Source organism: Lichenostomus cassidix, unplaced genomic scaffold (assembly GCF_008360975.1).
Source record: "Lichenostomus cassidix isolate B80296 unplaced genomic scaffold, HeHo_3.0 HiC_scaffold_772, whole genome shotgun sequence".
NCBI classification, from domain to species: domain Eukaryota; kingdom Metazoa; phylum Chordata; class Aves; order Passeriformes; family Meliphagidae; genus Lichenostomus; species Lichenostomus cassidix.
The window spans coordinates 222,741-247,038 of NW_028147600.1; the positions used below are offsets into that span (position 1 = coordinate 222,741).

At 47.1% G+C, this 24,298-nt stretch overlaps 2 protein-coding genes across 6 annotated transcripts in view; one reads left to right on the forward strand and one right to left on the reverse strand.

Moving 5' to 3' along the window:
• LOC146421847 (heat shock factor protein 1-like) overlaps positions 1-12,348 on the reverse strand; it is a 28,576-nt gene extending 16,228 nt beyond the window's left edge. The window contains exons 1-4 of one of the 3 annotated variants that reach the window (XM_085047001.1): positions 12,156-12,348; positions 8,537-8,645; positions 6,392-6,528; positions 1,637-1,761 (exon numbers count right to left, since the gene is read on the reverse strand). In XM_085047001.1, the coding sequence (XP_084903127.1) occupies positions 1,637-1,761; positions 6,392-6,528; positions 8,537-8,645; positions 12,156-12,290 (506 nt within the window). In that variant the 5' untranslated portion in view covers positions 12,291-12,348. Of the gene's footprint in view, positions 1-1,636; positions 1,762-6,391; positions 6,529-7,480; positions 7,516-8,029; positions 8,052-8,536; positions 8,646-12,155 lie in introns of those variants that run through there. The other 2 variants (XM_085047002.1, XM_085047003.1) reach the window with 2 other exon arrangements.
• A 1,814-nt stretch (positions 12,349-14,162) lies between these two features.
• Positions 14,163-24,298, forward strand: part of LOC146421848 (ribosome biogenesis protein BOP1-like) — a 57,838-nt gene continuing 47,702 nt past the window's right edge. Inside the window, exons 1-2 of one of the 3 annotated variants that reach the window (XM_085046990.1) lie at positions 14,163-14,398; positions 17,445-17,621. In XM_085046990.1, the coding sequence (XP_084903116.1) occupies positions 14,390-14,398; positions 17,445-17,621 (186 nt within the window). In that variant the 5' untranslated portion in view covers positions 14,163-14,389. The remainder of the gene's footprint in view (positions 14,399-17,444; positions 17,622-24,298) is intronic. The other 2 variants (XM_085046993.1, XM_085046992.1) reach the window with 2 other exon arrangements.

A 24,298-nucleotide genomic window follows, 5' to 3' on the forward strand; every position in this document is an offset into this window, starting at 1 on the left:
GGGAGTTGTGGGATTGGGATGACAGCTGAGCCAAAACCCCAAAGGATTTATGGGATTTGATCACAGCTGAGCCAAAATCCCACAGGAATTTCGGGATTGGGATGACAGCTGAGCCCAAACCCCACAGGATTTATGGGATTGGGATGACAGCTGAGCCCAAACTTTATAGGATTTCTGGGATCTGATCCCAGCTGAGGCTGCCAAGGGTCAGGAATTGGGAACAAAGCAATGGGGTGGAGCAGCTGGGCTGGAATTGCCATTTTGGGATTTTGGGATCATTGTGAGATTGGGGAGCGGCTGGGAGCCAATTAGGGGATTTGTGGGATTGGTTTGGGATTTGGGAGTGGCTGGGAGGCAATGGGGGGATTGATGGGATTGGTTTGGGATTGGTTTGGGATTGGTTTGGGATTTGCCATCGGGGTTGTTGGTTTGGAGGTTTTGATCCCAAAGATCTGTGGGGTGAAGGAGATTGGGAAATTCTGATTATTCCCAAAAAAGGGGTTTGGGGAAGGAAATCCTGGGATTTGGGGTTTTTGGGATGTGAAAATGCTGGGATTTGGGGTTTTTGGGAATGATGGGAATTGGGAAATCCCAGGATTTGGGGTTGGGAAATTATGGCATTTGGGAAATGTTGGGATTTGGGGTTTTTGGGAGTGATGGAATTTGGGAAATGATGGGATTTGGGGGTTCTGGGAGTTTTTGGGAAATGCTGGGATTTGGGGTTTTGGGAATGTTGGGATTTGGGGTTTTTGGGAAAGGGAATGCTGGGATTTGGGGTTTTGGGATGTGAAAATGTTAGGATTTGGGAAATCCCAGGGTTTGGGGTTTTTGGGAATGTTGGGAATTGGGAAATCCTGGGATTTGGAGTTTTTGGGATGAGGAAATGCAGGGATTTGGGGTAAGGAAATCCCAAGATTTGGGGGTTTTGGGATGGAAAACACTGGGATTTGGGGTTTGGGGAATGATAGGGTTTGGGATTTGGGAAATCTCAAGATTTGGGGTTTTGGGATGGAAAACGCAGGGATTTGGGGTTTTGGAATGGGAAAATGTTGGGATTTGGGGTTTGGGAAATGCTGGGATTTGGGAAATGATGGGATTTGGGGGTTTTGGGAGTTTTTGGGAAATGCTAGGATTTGGGGTTTTGGGATGGGAAAAATGTTGGGATTTGGGGTTTTTGGGAAATGCTGGGGTTTGGGGTTTTTGGGAATGACAGGAATTGGGAAATGTTGGGATTTGGGGTTTGGGAAATGCCGGGATTTGGGGGGCTTTCCCCCCAAAATCCCCATTTCCCCCCCAAAATTCCCATTTTTCCTGCTGGAATCTCAGTTTTTCCCCCCAAAATCCCCATTTTTCCTGTTTCTTTCAAAAAATCCAGGGAATTTGTTTTTCCATGGGAATCTCCATTTCCCCCCCCCAAACACCCCGTTTTTCCCCCAAAATCCCTGTTTTCCCCCAAAATTCCCATTTTTCCTGCTGGAATTTCAGTTTTCCCCCAATAAATCCCCATTTTTCCCCCCAAAACTCCCATTTTCCCCCCAAAATCCCATATTTTTCCCCAAAAATTCTCATTTTTCCCGCCCCAAAATTCCCATTTTCCCCAAAATCCCATTTTTTTTTAGGAATCCCCAATCCCTACTGTTTCATGGCGAGCAGTCTGGAGTCCAGGCTGTCCTGCTTGCCGCGCATGGCCTGGATGTCAGTGAGCAGCCGAGCCACGCCGTCCTGCCTCACCCGCAGCTCCTCGCCCTTCCCGCCTGAAACCTGACAGGGAAAACATCCAGAATTGGTCAGGACAGGCTCAGGAATTTTTGGGAATTTTTTGGGATTTTTTCCCATTTTTTTCGGATTTTTTTTCGATTTTTTTTGGATTTTTTTTTCAATTTTTTTTGATTTTTTAAACTTTTTTTTTGATTTTTTGACCATTTTTTTCAGATTTTTTTCAGATTTCTTTAGGAGGTTTTAGAGGATTTTTTGAGGATTTTTTGTGCATTTTTTGGAGATTTTTTAGGTACTTTTTGGGTATATTTTATGATTTCCCCATGGCCTGGATGTCAGTGAGCAGCCGAGCCACACCGTCCTGCCTGACCCGCAGCTCCTCGCCCTTCCCACCTGAAACCTGAGCCAAAAAACAGCCAGGAATTGGTCAGGATAGTCTCAGGAATTTTTGGGATTTTTCCCATTTTTTTCAATTTTTTTTCGATTTTTTTTGGATTTTTTTTTCAATTTTTTTCGATTTTTTTTCAGATTTTTTAAACTTTTTTTCGCTTTTTTGACCATTTTTTTCAGATTTTTTTGGCATTTCTTTAGGAGGTTTTAGAGGATTTTTGGAGGATTTTTTTGTGCATTTTTTGGAGATTTTTTAGGTATTTTTGGGTATATTTTATGATTTCCCCATGGCCTGAATGTCAGTGAGCAGCCGAGCCACACCATCCTGCCAAACCCGCAGCTCCTCGCCCTTCCCTCCTGAAACCTGACAGGGAAAACATCCAGGAATTGGTCAGGACAGGCTCAGGAATTGTTGGGAATTTTTTGGGGATTTTTCCCACTTTTTTCAGATTTTTTTTCAATTTTTTTTCGATTTTTTTTCAATTTTTTTTAGATTTTTTGTCGATTTTTTTCTGGATTTTTGGGGGTTTTTTCAGATTTTTTTTTTGTTTTTTCAGGATTTTTTGGAGATTGTTATAAGAGTTTCAGAGGATTTTTAAAATTACTTTTTGGATTTTTTTGGGTATTTTTTGGGTATTTTTTTGAGGATTTTGGGGTATATTTTATGATTTCCCCATGGCCTGAATGTCAGTGAGCAGCCGAGCCACACCGTCCTGCTGAACCCGCAGCTCCTCACCCTTCCCACCTGAAACCTGAGCTAAAACCAGCAGGGAACTGTTCAGGACACTCACAGGAATTTTTGGGAATTTTTGGGGATTTTTTCCCATTTTTTTCAGATTTTTTTTCGATTTTTTTTCAATTTTTTTCAGATTTTTTTTCAATTTTTTTCAGATTTTTTTTCAATTTTTTCAGATTTTTTTTGGTTTTTTTTCAGGATTTTTTTTGAGATTGTTGTAAGAGTTTTACAGAATTTTTTAAATTATTTTTTTGATTTTTGGGGGTATTTTTTGGGTGGTTTTTGGGTATTTTGGGGTATATTTTATGATTTCCCCATGGCCTGGATGTCAGTGAGCAGCCGAGCCACACCGTCCTGCCTCACCTGCAGCTCCTCACCCTTCCCTCCTGAAACCTGAGCCAAAAACCAGCAGAGAACTCCTCAGGACAGTCTCAGGGATTTTTGGGATTTTTTGGGATTTTTCCCTTTTTTTTCAGATTTTTTTTCGATTTTTTTTCGGATTTTTTTTCAATTTTTTTCGATTTTTTTCAGATTTTTTAAAATTTTTTTTCGCTTTTTTGGCTATTTTTTTCAGATTTCTTTGGGATTTCTTTAGGAGGTTTTAGAGGATTTTTGGAGGATTTTTTGTGCATTTTTTTGAGATTTTTTAGGTATTTTTGGGTATATTTTATGATTTCCCCACAGCCTGAATGTCAGTGAGCAGCCGAGCCACACCGTCCTGCCTCACCCGCAGCTCCTCACCCTTCCCTCCTGAAACCTGACAGGGAAAACATCCAGGAATTGGTCAGGACAGGCTCAGGAATTGTTGGGAATTTTTGGGGATTTTTCCCGATTTTTTTCAGATTTTTTTTCAATTTTTTTTCGATTTTTTTTCAATTTTTTTTCGATTTTTTGTCGATTTTTTTCTGGATTTTTGGGGTTTTTTTCAGATTTTTTTTTTTGTTTTTTCAGGATTTTTTGGAGATTGTTATAAGAGTTTCAGAGGATTTTTAAAATTACTTTTTGGATTTTTTTGGGTATTTTTTGGGTGGTTTTTGGGTATTTTTGGGTATATTTTATGATTTCCCCATGGCCTGAATGTCAGTGAGCAGCCGAGCCACACCGTCCTGCCGAACCCGCAGCTCCTCGCCCTTCCCGCCTGAAACCTGACAGGGAAAATATCCAGGAATTGGTCAGGATAGTCTCAGGAATTGTTGGGATTTTTTTGGGATTTTTCCCACTTTTTTTGGATTTTTTTTCAATTTTTTTTGGATTTTTTTTCAATTTTTTTTGGATTTTTTGTCGATTTTTTCAATTTTTTTCAGATTTTTCTGGGGTCTTTTTTCAGATTTTTTGGGGGATTTTTTGGACATTATTTTAAGAGTTTTAGAGGATCTCTTTGAAGATTTTTTGGGATTTTTCCCTTTTTTAAATTTTTTTTCCAGATTTTTTTGTCAATATTTTTCAGATTTTTTTCGATTTTTTCCAGATTTTTTGGGAGTTTTTGAGATTTTTTAATAGATTTTTTGGGGATTGTCTTAGGAATTTTTGAGGATTTTCTGAGGAATTTTTTAAGATTTTTTTGGGGTATTTTTTGGGTATTTTTGGGTATATTTTATGATTTCCCCATGGCCTGAATGTCAGTGAGCAGCCGAGCCACACCGTCCTGCCAAACCCGCAGCTCCTCACCCTTCCCTCCTGAAACCTGAGCCAAAAACCAGCAGGGAACTCTTCAGGACAGTCTCAGGGATTTTTGGGATTTTTTGGGATTTTTCCCTTTTTTTTCAGATTTTTTTTCGATTTTTTTTTGATTTTTTTTTCAATTTTTTTTGATTTTTTTCAGATTGTTAAAAACTTTTTCTGGATTTTTTGGCCATTTTTTTCAGGGTTTTTTGGGAACTTTTAGAGGATTTTTTGAGGATTGTTTTAGGATTTTTTGGGGATTTTTTGAGGGCTTTTTAGGGACTTTTTGGGATTTTAAAATTTTTTTTCTGATTTTTTTTCAAATTTTTTTTTCAAATTTTCTTTCGATTTTTTTTCTATTTTTTGGCCATTTTTTTCAGGGTTTTTTGGGAACTTTTAGGAGATTTTATAGGATTTTTTGAGGGTTTTTTAAGGATTTTTTGAGGATTTTTTTGGGATTTTTTGGGATTTTTTCTGATTTTTCTGATTTTTTCAATTTTTTTTCTGATCTTTTTCGATTTTTTGGCCATTTTTTCAGATTTTTAGGAATTTTTTGAGGATTGTTTTCAATTTTTTGAGGATTTTTGGGGACCTTTTGGGATTTTTTGGAATTTTTTGAATTTTTCTGATTTTTGCAAATTTTTAAATTTTTTTCTGATTTTCTGGATTTTTTGGCCTTTTTTCAGGTTTTTTTAAATATATTTTTTAAATTTTTATGGAATTTTTTTCCCTCCTGTTTTTTTCCATCCCAAATCCCAGATATTTTATATATTTTATTTTTCAGAACTCACACTGCTGACTTTTCCTCTTGATCTTCTCCAGCAGTTCTTTTTCGGTTTTTTAAATTTTCAGAGCTTTTTTGGGAGTTTTTTTACATTTCACTGAATTTTAGGTTTTTTTTTTAATTTTATTTTTTAACTCTCAACGAGATTTCAGGAGTTTTTTTACAATATTTCACTGAATTTTGGGATTTTTAAAAAATTTTTAGAAGTTTTTAAGGAATTTTTACACTTTCCTGAATTTTGGGATTTTATTTTTTTTAATTTTTTGAGGTTTTTAGGCAGTTTTTTCCAACATTTCACCAAATTTTGGGGTTTTTTTCTTTTGTTTTTTAACTCTCAGCGAGATTTCAGGAGTTTTTTTACAACATTTCCCCGAATTTTGGGATCTTTTAAAAATATTTTTAGACGTTTTTAAGGAATTTTTACAACATTTCACAGAATTTTTGGATTTTTTTATTTAATTTTTTGAGGCTTTTGGGGAGTTTTTACAACATTTCACCAAATCTTGTTTTTTTTTTTTTACTTTTCAATTTCCAGAGAGATTTCAGGAGTTTTTTTCCAACATTCCCCTGAATTTTGGGATTTTTTTTTTTTTCAAGGAGTTTTAGGAAGTTTTTTACAACATTTTCCTGAATTTTAGGATATTTTTTTATTTTTGATTTTTCGAGGCTTTTCAGGAGTTTTTTTCCAACATTTCCCTGAATTTTGGGATTTTTTTTTTCAATTTTTCGAGGCTTTTTGGCAGTTTTTTTCACAACACTTCACTGAATTTGGGGATTTTTTTGTTTTAATTTTTGTGGAATTTTTTTCCCTCCCATTTTTCTCATCCCAAATCCCAAATATTTTATATATTTTATTTTTCAGAACTCACACTGCTGACTTTCCTGTTGATGTTCTCCAGCAGTTCCTCTTTTTCCTTTATTTCATTTTTATAGCCTTTTTGACAGTTTTTTTACAGAATTTTAGTGTCTTTTTTAAATTTTTGTGGAATTTGGATTTTCTTTTTTTTAATTTTTACAGGATTTTTTTTCCCTCCTGTTGTTTTCCCATCCCAAATCCCAAATATTTGATATATTTGATATATTTTATACATTTTCAAACTCACACTGGTGACTTTCCTCTTGATGTTCTCCAGCAGCTGCTCCTGACCTCGCAGGAAATAAGGATGTTGGAATTCTGTGTCGTCTTTTTCTGGTTTCACCAAACCGCCCTGCTCGATGTGAACCACCTTCCTGAAGCCATCTGAAATTTGGGATAAAAACCAGGGAAAAATGGGAATTTTGGGATAAAACCATGGAATTCTGTGTCATCTTTTTCTGGTTTCACCAACCCGCCCTGCTCGATGTGAACAACTTTTCTAAATCCATCTGGGGAAAAAACAGGGAAAATTGGAATAAAACCATGGAATTTGGGATAAAAACAGGGAAAAATGGGAATAAAACCATGGAAAAATGGGAATTCTGTGTCATCTTTTTCTGGTTTCACCAACCCTCCCTGCTCGATGTGAACAACTTTCCTGAATCCATCTGAAATTTGGGATAAAAAACAGGGAATTTGGGATAAAACCATGGAATTCTGTGTCATCTTTTTGGGTTTCACCAACCCTCCCTGCTCGATGTGAACCACCTTCCTGAAGCCATCTGAAATTTGGGATAAAAACCAGGGAATTTGGGATAAAAACATGGAAAAATGGGAATTCTGATAAAACCATGGAATTCTGTGTCATCCTTCTCTGGTTTCACCAACCCTCCCTGCTCGATGGGAACCACCTTCCAGAATCCGTCTGGAAAATTGGGAATAAAATGGGAAAAAATGGGAATTCTGGGATGAAAATATGGAATTCTGGAATGAAAATGTGGAATTCAGGAAAAAATGGGAATAAAAAGAGGAAAAAAAGGGGAATTCTGGAAGGAAAATGTGGAATTGTGGAAGGAAAACGTGGAATTCTCCACCAAGCCTCCCTGCTCGATGTGAATGACTTTCCTGAATTCATCTGGAAATTGGGATTTTGGGAATGAAATCCTGGAATTCTGGAGGATTCAGGCATGAGGACAGCCAGGGACACAGATGGATCAGGAATTCCCAGAATTCCCCAAATTCCTGGAATACTCACAGATATTTAACTGTCTGACAGAGCTGGGACAGAATTCCTGAATTTTCCCCAAAATTCCTGAATTTTCCCCTCCATTCTCACACATGTTGAGCTGCCTGATGAAGCTGGCACAGAACTCCCAGAAACTCCCCAAAATTTCCAAAAATTCCCCATTTTTCCCCAAAATACTCACACATATTTAATTGTCTGACAAAGCTGGCACAGAACTCCCAGACCTCCCAAATTTTTCCCAAATTTTCCCCGATTTTTCCCCAAAACACTCACATATTCAACCGCCTGACGAAGCTGGCACAGAACTCCCAAAATTCCCCAAAATTCCCAAAATTCCCCTCCACACTCACACATATTCAACTGCCTAACAAAGCTGGCACAGAATTCCCAGAGCTCCTGAAATTCCTGAATTTTCCCAGAAATTCCCAAAATTCCCAAATTTTCCCCTCCACACTCACACATATTGAGCTGTCTGACAAAGCTGGCACAGAACTCTCAGAACTCCCAGAAACTCCCCAAAATTCCCAAATTTCCCTGGAACACTCAGACATGTTGAGCTGCCTGACCAAGCTGGCACAGAACTCTCAGAATTCCCAGAATTTCTCCCAAATTTTCCCCAAAATTCCCAGGAATACTCACACATGTTGAGCTGCCTGACGAAGCTGGCACAGAACTCCCGAATTTTTCCCAAATTTTCCCCATTTTTCCCCAAAACACTCACACATATTGAGCTGCCTGACGAAGCTGGCACAGAACTCCCAGAATTCCCAAATTTTCCCCCAAATTCCCGATTTTTTCCTTCCATACTCACACATGTTGAGCTGCCTGACGAAGCTGGCACAGAAACTCCCCAAAATTCCCAAATTTTCCCCAGAATTCAATACTCACACATGTTGAGCTGTCTGACAAAGCTGGCACAGAACTCCCAGAAACTCCCCAAAATTCCCCAATTTTCCCCATTTTTCCCCAAAACACTCACACATGTTGAGCTGCCTGACGAAGCTGGCACAGAACTCCCAGAATTCCCAAATTTTCCCCCAATTTCCCGATTTTTTCCTTCCATACTCACACATGTTGAGCTGTCTGACAAAGCTGGCACAGAAACTCCCCAAAATTCCCCAATTTTCCCCAGAATTCAATACTCACACATGTTGAGCTGTCTGACGAAGCTGGCCATGTTGTTGTGTTTGAAGTACTTGGGCAGAACCTCCTTGGCGAACTGGCCTTGGTCAAACACGTGGAAACTGCTGCCACTCTGGGGGGAAAATATGGGGAAATGGGGGTGAGAAATGGGGGGAAAATATGGGGGAAAATATGGGGGAAATGTGGGGGAAAAATGGGGAAATAATGGGGAAAATAATGGGGAAAATATGGGGAAATTAATGGGGAAATGTGGGGAAAATATGGGGGAAATATTGGGGAAATAAGGGGAAAAGATGGGGAAAATATGGGTGAGAAATGGGGAAATAACGGAGAAAATATGGGGAAAACACAGGGGGAAATATGGGGAAAATATGGGGAAAAAATGGGGAAAATAAGGGAAAAAAATTGGGGAAATAAGGGGGAAATATGGGAAATAATGGGTGAGAAATGTGGGAAAAAGCGGGGGAAATAATGGGGAAAACAATGGGGAAAATATGGGAAAAAATGGGGAAAAATGGGGAAAATAAGGGGAAAATAAGGGGAAAATATGGGGAAAATACGGGTGAGAAATGGAGAAATAATGGGAAAATATGGGGAAAAAACAGGGGGAAATGTGGGGAAAATATGGGAAAATATAAGGGGAAAATAATGGGGAAAATATGGGGAAAAATGGGGAAAATAATGGGGAAAATACGGGGAAAATATGGGGAAAATGATATGGGGAAAATATGGGGAAAATATGGGGAAAAATGTGGGAAAAAAAGGGGAAAAAGGGGAAATAATGGGATGAAAAAAGGGAAAAAATGGGGAAAAACCAGGGAAAAAGGGGAAAAATGGGGGAAATTAAGGGGAAAATAGGGAAAAATGGGGGGAAAATGGGGGAAAAATGGGGAAAAAATGGGGAAAAAAATGGGGGAAATAGGGGAAAATATGGGGAAAATATGGGGGAAATAAGGGGAAAATAAAGGGGAAAAGATGGGGAAAAAATGGGGGAAAAGATGGGGAAAATAATGGGGAAAATGGTCATTCCAGGCACATTTTCCATAGGGAAATCCCAATTGTCCCAATTCCTGGGGATCCCAAATCCCAATTATCCCAATTCCTGGGGATCCCAAAAGATCAGAAATCCCAATTATCCTCAATTATTCCAATTCCTTGAGATCCCAAAGGATCCTGAATCCCAATTTTCCAATTCCTGGGGATCCAAGAAGAATAAAATCCCAATTTTCCCAATTCCTGGGGATCCCAAAGGCTCAGAAATCCCAATTATCCTAAATTATCCCAATTCCTGGGGATCCCAGAGGATCCTGAATCCAAATAATCCCAATTTTTTGAGATCTCAAAGGTCCTGAATCCCAATTATCCAATTCCTGGGGATTCCAAAAGGATAAAATCCCAAAAATCCCAATTTTCCAATTCCTGGGGATCCCAAAGGCTCAGAAATCCCAATTATCCCAATTTTTTGGGATCCCAAAGGAATAAAATCCCAATTATCCCAATTCCTGGGGATCCCAAAGGAATCTCATCCCACTCATTCCCAAATTACCTCATCCCAATTAATTACCTCATCCCAATTAATTACCTCATCCCAATTAATTAACTCATCCCAATTAACTTTCTGGGATCCTCAGGCAATGGAATTCCCAGGGAACTTCAGGTGGATCCAAACCCCAAAAAAACTGGGAAAAATCTGGGAATTTCGGGGTTGGGAATGGGATTTTCCTGGAATTTCGGGGTTGGGATTTCCCTGGCTGTGGAATTTTTTGGGATTGAGACCAAAATTTGGGATTTTGGGGAGTTGGGAGATCCCTGGGGGAGGAATTTGGGGGAAATTCCATGAAAAATTCCCTGGAAAATTCCCAATTGGAGAATCTCCTCTTCCCAGGAATTCCCTGAGGGAGAACAAGGAATTCTCTCAGTCTGGGAAAATATGGGAATTCCTCAGAATTCCAAGGAAAATCAGGGAATTCTGTGGGAATGAAGCAGGGGAAGGCAGGAATTCCTTAAAGCTGGAAAAAGGGAAAAATTCCTTTTCCTGGAAAAAAGTATGGAATGTTCTGAAATCCAGAAAAATTCAGGAATTCCTTAAAGGTGGGAAAAAACAGGGAATTCTGTAAATCCAGGGAAAAATCCCAAGGAATGGTTAAACCTTGAGAAAAGTTGGGAATTCCTTGAGAAAAACTGGGAATATTCCGTGAGAAAAACTGGAAATTCCTTGGGAAAAGCTGGGAATGTTCCTTGGGAAAAGCTGGAATGTTCTTTGGGAATTTCAGTGGGAATTCAGTCGGATTTTAGTGGAATTTCAGTGAGAATTTCAATGGGAATTCAGTGGGAATTGCAGTGGAATTTCAGTGGGAATTTTAGCAGGAATTTCAGTGGGATTTTAGTGGGAATTTTAGCGGGAATTTCAGTGGGATTTCAGTGGGAATTCGGTGGGAATTTCAGCAGGAATTTCAATGGGATTTTAGTGGAATTTCAGTGGGATTTCAGCAGAAGTTCAGTGGGAATTAAGTGGGATTTTAGTGGGATTTCAGCGGGATTTCAGTACGATTTTCAGTGTCATTTCAGTGGGATTTCAGTGGGAATTTCAGCAGGAATTTCAGTGGGAATTCCGTGGGATTTCAGTGGAATTTCAGTGGGAATTCAATGGGATTTCAGCGGGATTTGAGTAGGAATTTTAGCAGAATTCCAGCAGGAATTTCGGTGGGATTTCAGCGAGAATTTCACGGGAATTTCAGGAGCATTTCAGTGGGGATTTCAGCGGAATTTCAGTGGGATTTGCAGTGTCATTTTAGCGGGAATTTCACGGGAATTTCAGTAGGATGTTCAGTGTCATTTCAGGGGGATTTCAGTGGGAATTCAGTGGGACTTTTAGCAGGAATTCAGAGGGAATTGTGGCAGGAATTTCAGTGGGATTTTCAGTGTCATTTAACTGGGATTTCAGCAGGAATTTCAGTGGGATTTTCAGTGTCATTTCAGTGGGATTTCAGCGGGAATTTTAGCAGAATTTCAACGGGAATTCAGTGGGAATTTAGTGTGAATTTCAGGAAGATTTCAGCAGGAATTTCAGGAGAATTTAACTGGGAATTTCAGAGGGAATTCAGTGGGATTTCAGTGGGAATTTCGGTAGGATTTTCAGCGGGATTTCAGCAGGAATTTCAGGGGAATTTCAGCAGGAATTCAGTGTCATTTCAACGGGAATTTCAGTGGGAATTCAGTGGGAATTTTAGCAGGAATTCAGAGGGAATTGCGGCGGGAATGTCAGTGGGAATTTCAGTGTCATTTCAGTGGGGATTTCAGTAGGATTTTCAGTGTCATTTCGGAGGGATTTCAGTGGGATTTTAGCAGGAATTCAGAGGGAATTTCGGTAGGATTTCAGTGGGAACTTAAGTGTCATTTCAGCGGGATTTCACCGGGAATTCAGCGGGAATTTCAGTGGAATTTCACTGGGAATTTCAGCAGGATTTCAGCAGGAATTCCCTCGGATTTCAGCTGAATTTCCCGGGCATTCCAGCTCCCGGCCTCCCCGCCAGCCAGGCCGTGCTGAGGGCGAAGCTCAGCCTCAGGCCTGACCGCGGCTCTCCCCATCCCTGCAGTCCCTCCCTGCCCCAGGGACACTCACGGGGCTCCAGCAGATCAGCCCGTCCGTGTCCGGATCCTCCACGAGCGTCCAGAGCTTGGTGAGGAAAGCTGGCACGTTGCTGCCGCCCGGCCCCGCGCTGCCCGCCGCCGCTCCCGCCGCCGCCGCCGCCTCCATGGCCGCCCAGCCCCCGGGAGCACTCAGGGACCCTCAAGGGTCAGCCGAGCCCTCGGGAGCCCTCAGGAGCCCGCAGGGACCCTCAGGAGCCAGCCGAGCCCCTCAGGGACCCTCCGGAGCCCTCAGGAACCCTCAGGAGCCCTCCGGAGCTCTCAGGGGTCAGCCGAACCCTCCGGAGCCCTCGGGAGCCCTCAGGAACCCTCCGGGGCCCTCAGCAGCCCTCCGGAGCCCTCGGGAGCCCTCAGGAGCCCTCCGGGGCCCTCAGGAGCCCTCAGCAGCCCTCCGGAGCCCTCAGGGGTCAGCCGAGCCCCTCAGGAGCCCTCAGCAGCCCTCCGGAGCCCTCAGGAGCACTCAGGGGCCCTCAGGGGTCAGCCGAGCCCCTCAGGAGCCCTCAGGGGCCCTCAGCAGCCCTCCGGAGCCCTCAGGGGTCAGCCGAGCCCCTCAGGGACCCTCCGGAGCCCTCAGGGACCCTCGGGGGGCCGCGGGGCCGCCCGGGCCGAGGCGCAGGGCTCAGAAAGCGCGGGAAGCGCGGCGGGAGAACGGAGAGCCAGCGGCGGCAGGGCCAGGCATGGCCGCCGCCATCTTGGCTCGCGGAGTGCGCCTGCGCGGCCCCGCCCGCTGAGAGGGGGAACGCCTATTGGCTGGTGGGGGGACGGGGCGGGGATTCGGGGGAAAAGGGCACGCCTATTGGCTGGTGGGGGGACGGGGCGGGGATTCGGGGGAAAAGGGCACGCCTATTGGCTGGTGGGGGACGGGGCGGGGATTCGGGAGAAAAGGGCACGCCTATTGGCTGGTGGGGGACGGGGCGGGGACTCAGTGAAAGGACACGCCCACTGACGGGGCACGCCCATTGGGTGGCTGGGATATGGGGCGGGGATTCGGGGAAAGGACACGCCCAGGGAGCGGCGGGCACGCCCATTGGCTGGTGGGGATATGGGGCGGGGACTCGGGGCGAAGGACACGCCCACTGTGACATCACCCCGCCCATTGAGTGTAGCAGCCCTCGGAGGGGCGGGGCTTTGGCTCTATGGCCACACCCACCTCCCGTTTCCAATAAGGGCCTTGGCGAGGGGGACACGCCCCCTGCCCCTTGGCCACGCCCACAGCCTAGCTCTGATAAGAGCATTGGCGCGGTGGCCACGCCTCCGGCCCTTTGGCCACGCCCACAGCCTGTCTGATAAGGGCTCTGCATGGGGACACGCCCCCTGCCCTTTGGCCACGCCCCCAGCATGTCTCCAATAGGGGCACTGCATGAGGACACGCCCCCCCGAGAGGTGGCCACGCCCACCGCATGCAGGGTGAAGGGGTGGGCGGGGCGGGGCAATGCCTAGAGGCATGGGGACACGCCCACCCGGAACAGGCCACGCCCACTGCCCATAGATGGCAGTGCCAGTGCAAGGGAACGCCCCTGGGAATCCGGCCACGCCCACTGCCGGCTGCCGACACTGTCTGGGCATGGCTCTGACACGAACACGCCCCTAATTATTCAGACCACGCCCACTGGGCGCAACACACCGTGTCCCTGGGAACGCCCCCTTCACCAGACCACGCCCCCTGTCCTACCGGACCACACCCCATCCCTTGCCTGCATCTCTTTTAATCAGCCCCCTGATTGGTGACCGTAATGCGTCTGACCACGCCCCTTCCCACCAGGCCACGCCCTTTGGCCATTGCTGGCAATGCCTGGGGGCAGTTCTCACTAAGCCACGCCCCTTTCCCACTGGTCACGCCCCTCTTCTCTTCTGGCCACGCCCCTTTCAATTACTGAGACCGAATTGGCAGACCACGCCCACTCATGGCCACGCCCCCACCCCGCGCTCCCTTGGCTCCGCTGCCGCTGTGCGCACGCGCAGACCCTGCGGCGCGGTCAGTCCTGCGCATGCGCGCTGTGCTTTGACATTTTCCCGCCAGTGCCGCTGCTTCCCCGTTATCTTCCCGTTATCTCTCCCGTTACATTCCCCGTTATCTTCCCTTTTCCCGCTCTCCCGCCCCGCCCGGCGGCGCGATCCGTTCCGCCGGTGCCGCGGGAAGGCGGAAGCGCGGCGGGCGGGGCGTGGCCTGGCGCTGCCCACGTGTTCGGCGGCGCACGCGGAGCCAGCATGGAGCAGGTCAGGGGGGACCGGGCGGGCGAGAGGGGACACCGGGTTGTCATGGCAACGGGGATGGGGGGACAGTCACGGGTTGGCATGGCGACGGGGAGGGGCCTGGCCTGCTGTCCGTGAGGGGGGAGCGGGGAATGGCGGGTCAGGCCTGGTCTGCGGGAGGGGAACGCGGCAGTCATGGGGGATATGGGCTATTGAGGGGGGTTTGGGGTCATGAGGGGAACAGTCAGTCAGGGGATTGGGGTCATGAGGGGAACAGTCAGGGGTTTGGGCTATTGAGGGGAGCAGTCAGGGGTTTGGGGTCATGAGGGGAACGCGGCAGTGAGGGGTTTGGCGTCATGAGGGAGCAGTGAGGGGTTTGGGGTCATGAGGGGAACAGTGAGGGGTTTGGGGTCATGAGGGGAACAGTGAGGGGTTTGGGGTCATGAGGGGAACAGTGAGGGGTTTGGGCTATTGAGGGGAACACGGCAGTAAGAGGTTTGGGGTCATGAGGGGAGCAGTCAGGGGTTTGGGGTCATGAGAGACACCCCGGTCTGTCCCGGTGAGGGGACATCGGGAACCGGGGAGCTCCGGCTTGGTCTCCGTGAGGGGAGATCTGAGAATGGTGGGTCTGGGCTTGTCCTGAGGGGAACCCGGCAGTGAGGGGTTTGTGCTCCTGAGGGACACCCGGCTTTATCCCGGTGAGGGGAGATCGGGAACAGGGGCAGTCCGGCTTGGTCTGCGTGAGGGGAAACCGTAATAGAGGGTTTGGGATCTTGAGGAGGGACCCGGCAATTTGAAGTGGGTCTGGCCCGGTCCTGAGGCGGTGACCCCGGGATATGGCAGGGTTGTACTCCTGAGGGGAACCTGGCCTTGTCCTGGTGAGGGGAGATCAGGAAATGTGGGGAGTCTGGCTTGGTCTGCGTGAGGGGAGACCTGAGAATGGCGGGTCTGGGCTTGTCCTGAGGGGAGATCCAACAGTCCGGGGGGTTTGTGCTCCTGAGGGACACCCGGCTTTATTCCGGTGAGGGGAGATTGGGAAATGGGAGTCTGGCTTGGTCTGCGTGAGGGGGACCCGAGAATGGTGGGTCTGGGCTTGTCCTGAGGGGGTGACCCCGGAGTATGGTGGGTTTGTGCTCCTGAGGGACACCCAGGTCTATCCCAGTGAAGGGAGATCAGGAAATGTGGGGAGTCTGGCTTGGTCTGCGTGAGGGGAGACCCGAGAATGGCGGGTCTGGGCTTGTCCTGAAGAGGGAACCCGGCAGTGAGGGGTTTGTGCTCCTGAGGGGAACCCGGCCTTATCCCAGTGAGGGGAGATCGGAAAATGTGGGGAGTCTGGCTTGGTCTGCATGAGGGGGAACCTGACAGTGAGAGGAGTCTGGCTTTGGTCTCCCTGAGGGAGATCCGAGAATGGCGGGTCCGGTCTGGTAATGAAGGGAACCCGGCAGTGAGGGGTTTGTGCTCCTGAGGGACACCTGGCTCTGTCCTGGGTAAGGGAGAGCGGGAACTGTGGGGGAGTCCAGCTTGGTCTGCATGAGGGGAAACCTGGCAGTGAGGGAGAGTCTGGCTTTGGTCTCCCTGAGGGAGATCCAAGAATGGTGGGTCTGGGCTTGTCCTTTGGCGGTGACTCCGGAATATGGTGGGTTTGTGCTCCTGAGGGACACCCGGCTCTGTCCTGGTGAGGGGAGAGTGGGAAATGTGGGGAGTCTGGCTTGGTCTCTGTGAGGAGGAAACTTGGCAGTGAGGGAGAGTCTGACCTATTCTCCATGAGGGAAGACCCGAAAATGGGGGGGTCTGGCCTGGTAATGAGGGGCAGTCGGGAATGGGGGTGTCTCCATGAGGGAACCAGCAATGTGGGGAGTCTGACATCCTGAGGGGAAACCTGGCAGTGAGGGAAGTCTGGCTTCGGTCTCCCCGAGGGAGATCCGAGAATGGCGGGTGAGCTCGGTCCTGAGGGGGTGAGCCCGGAATATGGCGGGTTTGTACTCCTGAGAGACACCTGCTTTATCCTGGTGAGGGGAGATCAGGAAATGTGGGGAGTCTGGGTGGGTCTGCGTGAGGGGAGATCCGAGAATGGTGGGTCTGGGCTTGTCCTGAGGGGGTGACCTCGGGATATGGCAGGTTTGTGCTGCTGAGGGGAACCCGGCCTTATCCTGGTGAGGGGAGAGCGGGAAGTGTGGGGAGTCTGGCTTGGTCTCCGTGAGGGGAAACCCGAGAATGGCGAGTCTGACCTGGTAATGAGGGGAACCCGGCAGTGAGGGGTTTGTGCTCCTGAGGGGAACCCGGCCTTATCCCAGTGAGGGGAGATCGGGAAATGTGGGGAGTCTGGCTTGGTCTGCATGAGGGGGAACCTGACAGTGAGAGGAGTCTGGCTTTGGTCTCCCTGAGGGAGATCCGAGAATGGCGGGTCCGGTCTGGTAATGAAGGGAACCCGGCAGTGAGGGGTTTGTGCTCCTGAGGGACACCCAGCTTTATTCCGGTGAGGGGACATCGGGAAATGTGGGGAGTCCGGCTTGGTCTGCATGAGGGGAAACTTGGCAGTGAGGAAGAGTCTGACCTATTTATTCTCCATGAGGGGAGACCCGAGAATGGCGGGTCTGGCCTTGTCCTGAGGGGGAGTTGGGAATGGGGGTGTCTCCATGAGGGAATCCAGCAATGTGGGGTTCAGCCTGCTCTCCATGAGGGGAACCCAGGAATTTGGGGGATTCCTGAGGGGTCTCCCGGCATTTGGGGTGTCCCATCAATTTGGGATGTCCCATCAATGGGGTGTCCCAGCAATGGGGTGTCCCACTAATTTGGGGTCCCATCAATGGGGTGTCCCAGCAATGGGGTGTCCCAGCAATGGGGTGTCCCATGGGATCCCAGCAGAGTCCCCATTTATCCATTTGACCCCACCCTGCTCAGTGTCCCCAACGTCCCCAGCATCCCCGATGTCCCCATTATCCCCCATGTCCCCAATGTCCCCAGTGTCCCTCAATGTCCCCAGTGTCCCCCAATGTCCCCAGTGTCCCCCAATGTCCCCAGTGTCCCCAATGTCCCCAGTGTCCCTGCTGACCCCTCTGTCCTTCCCCAGGCCAGCTCCCCCGTTGGCAGCGAGGAGCTCTCAGACAGTGAGGAAAGTGTTTATTCTGGTCTGGAAGATTCTGGAACTGACAGTGAGTCCTCGGGGAATGGCCAGGAGGAGGAGGAAGGAGAGGAGGAAGAGGAAGAGAAAGAAGGCCCAGGCAGCCCCTCAGCCCCCCAGGCACAGGTAAGATCCCAGGCTGGATTTGGGGTTCCCATTCCCACCCCCTTCCCATCCCATTCCCAGCCCATTCCCATTCCCAAATCCATTCCCATCCCATTCCCAGCCCATCCCTGGGATCCTCTGAGCCCCAAAATCTGGGAGTGGAGAGGCTGAGTGGTGTTTGTGCTCTGATCTGCTGCTGCTTTTCCTGGAGAAAGGGTGTGGAAAGTTTCCTTTATTTTCTGGAGAAAAAGTGGGAAAAATGTCCTTTTTTCTGGAGAAAAAGCGTGGAAAATGTCCTTTTTTCTGGAGAAAAAGTGTGGGAAAATGTCCTTTTTTCTGGAGAAAAGGTGTGAGGAAGGATTTGTGTCCAGCAGTGATTCCTAGAGGTGTAAATTATTGGGAAAAGGGAAATTCAGCCTTCCTTTTCCAGGGTTTTTCTGGGAGAGCTGCACAGGGATTTGGGATCAAGGCTGCAGGGAATGGCTTCCCTCAGGAATTTTGGGAATTTGGGAAGGAATTCCTGGAATTCCTGCCGAGAATTCCCAGGAGGAGCTGAGGAGATTCATCCTGGAGAAATCTGGGATGGAAGGATCCAGGTTGGGATTTGCTCCCAGTTGGGATTTTTGGGAATATTCCCTGGAAAAGGCTGGAATTCCAGGCTGGAATCTCCATTCCATCCTGCCTGGGCTGCCAAGGAGCTTCCCAATCCCAAATTCCCTGGAAAAATATCCCTTTGGGAAGCTGGGAATGAGCCAATCCTTGTTTTTGGGGCTGGAAAAACTAGGGAATTTCCTGTTTAACTCCTTCCTTCCCAAAATGTTCTGATCCAGGAAAAACTAGGGAATTTCCTGTTTAACTCCTTCCTTCCCAGAATGTTCTGATCCAGGAAAAACTAGGGAATTTCCTGTTTAACTCCTTCCTTCCCAAAATGTTCTGATCCAGGAAAAGCTCTGGAAGTTTCCTGTTTAACTCCTTCCTTCCCAGAATGTTCTGATCCAGGAAAAGCTCTGGGAGTTTCCTGTTTAACTCTTCCCTTCCCGGAATGTTCTGATCCAGGAAAAACTAGGGAATTTCCTGTTTAACTCTTTCCTTCCCGCCAGGACAAGCTGTTCTGCTCTGGGATTTCAGGGTTGGAAAAATCCTGTGGGAATTCCTGAATTTCCTCCCAGAATGTGTTTCCAGTTTATCCCAGGAATCCTTTGGAATTCCTGGCTGGATTTCCAGTTCATCCCAGTTCATCCCAGTAACCCTGTGGGAATTCCTGATGGGAATGAACTGGGAATGGACTGGGAATGAGCTGAGAATGGACTGGGAATGGAAAACCAGGTTTTTAATAGAAAAGCAGAGATTTTTTTTTAATGGAAAAGCAGTTTTTTATGGAAAAAGTAGTTTTTTAATGAAAGAGCAGGTTTTTTATGGAAAAGCAGTTTTTTATGGAAAAGCAGGTTGTCTTTTTTATGGAAAAGCAGTTTTTAATGGAAAAGCAGAGTGATTTTTTTATGGAAAACCAGGAGTTTTTATGGAGCAGCTGGGTTTTTATGGAAAAAACAGGCTTTTTTGTGGAAAAGCAGAGTGATTTTTTATGGATAAACAGGCTTTTTTGTGGAAAAGCAGAGTGATTTTTACGGAAAAATGGAGTGATATTTTACGGAAAAGCAGTTTTTTATGGAAAAGCAGAGTTTTTAATGGAAAAGCAAATTTATTTATGGAAAGGCAGAGTGATTTTTTCCGGAAAAGCAGAGTGATCTTTTATGGAAAAACAGATTTATTTATGGAAAAGCAGAGTGATTTCTTTATGGAAAAGCAGTTTATTTGTGGAAAAGCAAAGTGATTTTTATGGAAAAACGGAGTGATTTTTTACGGAAAAGCAGTTTATTTACGGAAAAGCAGAGTTTTTATGGAAAAGCAGAGTTTTTTATGGAAAAGCAGAGTTTTTTAATGGAAAAACAGAGTGATTCATGGAAAAGCAGTTTTTTTTAATGGAAAAGCATTTTTTTATGAAAAAGCAGAGTGATTTTTTTATGGAAAAGCAGATTTTTTACAGAAAAGCAGAGTGATTTTTTTATGGAAAAGCAGATTTTTTTACAGAAAAGCAGAGTGATTTTTTCTGGAAAAGCTGAGTGATTGTTTTATGGAAAAGCAGATTTTTTTACAGAAAAGCAGAGTGATTTTTTCTGGCCAAGCAGTTTTCCTGCCCCGCTGAGCTCCAGGAGCTCCAGGCAGGGTTTTTGGCAATTCCCAGAATTCCCTCCTGTGGATTTCCTGGGATAACCTCAGCAGGATTTGGGATTTGGGGTTTCCAGGGCAAGTCTGGTCCTGGGGAGATTCTGGGGGAGATGGGAATGGGAACAGCGACTGGGAGGGACTGGGAGGGACTGGGATGGACTGGGAGGGACTGGGAGCAGTGACTGGGAATGGACTGGGACAAACTGGGATAGACTGGGACAAACTGGGGTAAACTGGACAAACTGGGATATCCTGGAGCTCTCCTGTCCCAATCCCAACTCTATCCCAATCCCATCCCAGTACATCCCATTATCCCAATCCCATCCCATTCCCAATCCCATTCCCATCCCATCCATATTCCCATTCCCTTTTCCCATTCCCATCTCCATTGCTATCCCAATCCCAATCCCAATCCAATTCCCATCCCAGTGCCAAAAACCTGGGAAAGGATTTATCTCCTCATTATTCCCTCAGGATCAATCAGTTCCCTGAGTTCCTTTATTTTCAATCAATCCCATCAATCCCAATCCCATCAATCCCAGTACATCCCAATCCCATTCCAGCTCCATTCCCAATCCCATCCCAGTGCCAAAAACCTGGGAAAGGATTTATCTCCTCATTATTTCCTGTGAATCAATGAGTTCCCTGATTTCCTTTGTTTCCAGGTGATCCCAGCAATCCCAGTCCCATCAATCCCACAAATCCCATCAATCCCAGTATATCCCAATTCCAACCCCAATCCTACTCCATCCCAGTGCCAAAAACCTGGGAAAGGATTTATCCCAAATGATTCCTTTGGGATCAATCATTCCCTGCTCTCCTTTGTATCCCAGCGATCCCGTTCTGCTCCAGCTGGGATTTCCCATTCTGGCAGCTCCAATCCCATCCCAATCCCATCCCAATCCCATCCCAGTACATCCCAATTCCAATCCTATCCCAATTCCAGCCCCAATCTGGAAAAGGCTTTATCCCAGTGTAATTCCCTGTGGATCAATTACTCCCTGCTCTCTTTGTTTCCCAGTGATCCCGTTCTGCTCCAGCCAGGATTTTCCATCCTGGCAGCTCCAATCCCAGCAATCCCAATTCCTTCAATCCCAATCCCATCCCAATTCCAATCCTATCCCAATTCCAGCCCCAGTCTGGAAAAGGCTTTATCCCAAATGATTCCCTGTGGATCAATCAGTTCCCTGAGTTCCTTTGTTTCCCAGTGATCCCGTTCTGCTCCAGCCAGGATTTTCCATCCTGGCAGCTCCAATCCCAGCAATCCCAGCAATCCCAATCCCATCCCAATTCCAATCCTATCCCAATTCCAGCCCCAATCTGGAAAAGGATTTATCCTGGAATGATTCCCTGTGGATCAATCATTCCCTGCTCTCTTTGTTTTCCGGCGATCCCAGCAATCCCATATCAATCCCAATTCCATCCCAATCCAATCCCAGTGTATCCCAATCCTATTCCATCCCCATTCCCATTCCCATCCCAGTGCCAAAAACCTGGGAAAGGATTTATCCTGGAATAATTTCCTGTGGATCAATCACTCCCTGCTCTCTTTGTTTCCCGGCGATCCCGTTGTGCTCCAGCCGGGATTTTCCATCCTGGCAGCTCCAATCCCATCCCAATTCCAATCCTATCCCAATCCTATCCCAATTCCAATCCTATCCCATTCCAGCCCCACTCTGGAAAACACTTTATCCCAGTGTAACTCCTTTGGGATCAATCAGTTCCCTGAGTTCCTTTGTTTCCCGGCGATCCTGTTCTGCTCCAGCCGGGATTTTCCATCAATCCCATCAATCCCAATTCCAATCCTATCCCATTCCAGCCCCAGTCTGGAAAAGGATTTATCCCAGTGTAACTCCTTTGGGATCAATCAGTTCCCTGAGTTCCTTTGTTTCCCGGCGATCCCATCCCGTTCCAGCCGGGATTTTCCATCAATCCCATCAATCCCAATTCCAATCCTATCCCATTCCAGCCCCACTCTGGAAAACACTTTATCCCAGTGTAACTCCTTTGGGATCAATCATTCCCTGCTCTCTTTGTTTCCCGGCGATCCCATCCCGTTCCAGCCGGGATTTTCCATCCTCTCTGTTCCGTCCTGTTCTGTTCCTGTTCCCCTCGCTGTGGTTTTTGGGGTTTGCAGCTCCCCAGGGAGCTCAGCTGAGCTGCTTTTCCCATTATCCCAAAGCTGCCCTGAACTCGATCCGCTGAGGGGGAGGAAGGATGGAGAATCTCTTTTGCAGGGAAAGGAAGGATTGTTCCTGGAGCAGGGACAGGGAATGGGGTCAGGGTTGGGGTCAGGATTTGGGATTGGGGTCAGGATTTGGGTCAGGATTGGGGTTGGGGTCAGGATTGGGGTCAGGGAGGAAGGATGGAGAATCTCTTTTGCAGGGAAAGGATTGTTCCTGGAGCAGAGACAGGGAATGGGGTCAGGAGTTGGGGTCAGGATTGGGGTGAAAATCAGGGATTGGGGTCAGGATTTGGGATTGGGGTCAGTACTGGGGTCAGGATTTGGGATTGGGGTCAGGATTGGGGTCAGGGAGGAAGGAAGGAACAGGAGAATCTCTTTTGCAGGGAAAGGAAGGATTGTTCCTGGAGCAGGGACAGGGAATGGGGTCAGGAGTGGGGTCAGGATTTGGGATTGGGGTCAGGATTTGGGTCAGGATTGGGGTTGGGGTCAGGATTGGGGTCAGGATTTGGGATTGGGGTGAAAATCTGGGAATGGGGTCAGGATTGGGGTCAGGATTTGGGATTGGGGTCAGGAGGGAAGGATGGAGAATCTCTTTTGCAGGGAAAGAAAGGATTGTTCCTGGAGCAGGGACAGGGAATGGGGTCAGGAGTGGGGTCAGGATTTGGGATTGGGGTCAGGATTTGGGTCAGGATTGGGGTTGGGGTCAGGATTGGGGTCAGGGAGGAAGGATGGAGAATCTCTTTTCCAGGGAAAGGAAGGATTGTTCCTGGAGCAGAGACAGGGAATGGGGTCAGGAGTGGGGTCAGGATTGGGGTGAAAATCTGGGAATGGGGTCAGGATTGGGGTCAGGATTTGGGATTGGGGTCAGGATTGGGGCTAAAATCAGGGATTGGGGTCAGGATTTGGGATTGGGGTTAGGATTGGGGCTAAAATCAGGGATTAGGGTCAGGATTTGGGGTGAGGGAGGAAGGGATGGAGAATCTCTTTTGCAGGGAAAGGAAGGATTGTTCCTGGAGCAGGGACAGGGAATGGGGTCAGGAGTGGGGTCAGGATTGGGGTGAAAATCAGGGAGTGGGGTCAGGATTGGGGTCAGGATTTGGGATTGGGGTCAGGATTGGGGTGAAAATCAGGGATTGGGGTCAGGATTTGGGAGTGGGGTCAGGATTTGGGATTAGGGTCAGGATTTGGGGTGAGGGAGGAAGGGATGAAGAATCTCTTTTGCAGGGAAAGGATTGTTCCTGGAGCAGGGACAGGGAGTGGGGTCAGGATTGGGGTGAGAATGAGGGATTGGGGTCAGGATTGGGGTCAGGATTTGGGATTGGGGTCAGGATTGGGGCTAAAATCAGGGATTGAGGTCAGGATTGGGGTCAGGAAGGAAGGAACAGAGAATCTCTTTTGCAGGGAAAGGATTGTTCCTGAAGCAGGGACAGGGAATGGGGTCGGGAGTGGGGTCAGTGAGTGGGATTGGGGTCAGGATTGGAGCTAAAATCAGGGAGTAGGGTCAGGATTGGGGTCAGGATTGGGATTGGAGTCAGGATTTGGGATTGGGGTCAGGATTTGGGATTGGGGTCAGGATTGGGATTGGGGTCAGGATTTGGGATTGGGGTCAGGATTTGGGATGATCCCACAAGGATCTGGCAATTCCAGCAGATCCTGGAGCTGCTCTCTGGAATGAAATCCAAGCAGGGATTTTTGGGATGGAACCCAACATTCCCATTATTCCCGTTATTCCCATGATTCCATTATTCCAATCATTCCTATTATTCCATCATTCCCATCATTCCCATTTTTCCCATCCCTTCCCCACAACACAAACCTCAGGATTTTCAGGATGCAATCTCCCAGAGCTGATTTTCCCCGATTATTCCCACTTTTCCCCACTTTTCCCCACTTTTCCCCAATGTTTCCTGATCTTTCCCAATGTTTCCCGATTTCCCCAATTGATTTTTCCCAATTTTCCCCAATTTTTCCCACTGTTTCCTGATCTTTCCCAATTTTTCCCGATTTCCCCTGATTTTTCCCAATTGATTTTCCCCAATTTTCCCCAGTTTTCCCAATTTTTCCCAATTAATTTTCCCCAATTTTTCCCAATTTTCCCAATTGATTTTTCCCAATTTTCCACAATTTTTCCCAATTAATTTTCACCAATTTTCCCAATTGATTTTTCCCAATTTCCCCCAGTTTTCCCAATTGATTTTTCCCCATTTCCCCCAACTGATTTTTCCCAATGTTTCCCGATTTTTCCCAATTGATTTTTCCCAATTTTCCCCAATTAATTTTCCCCAGT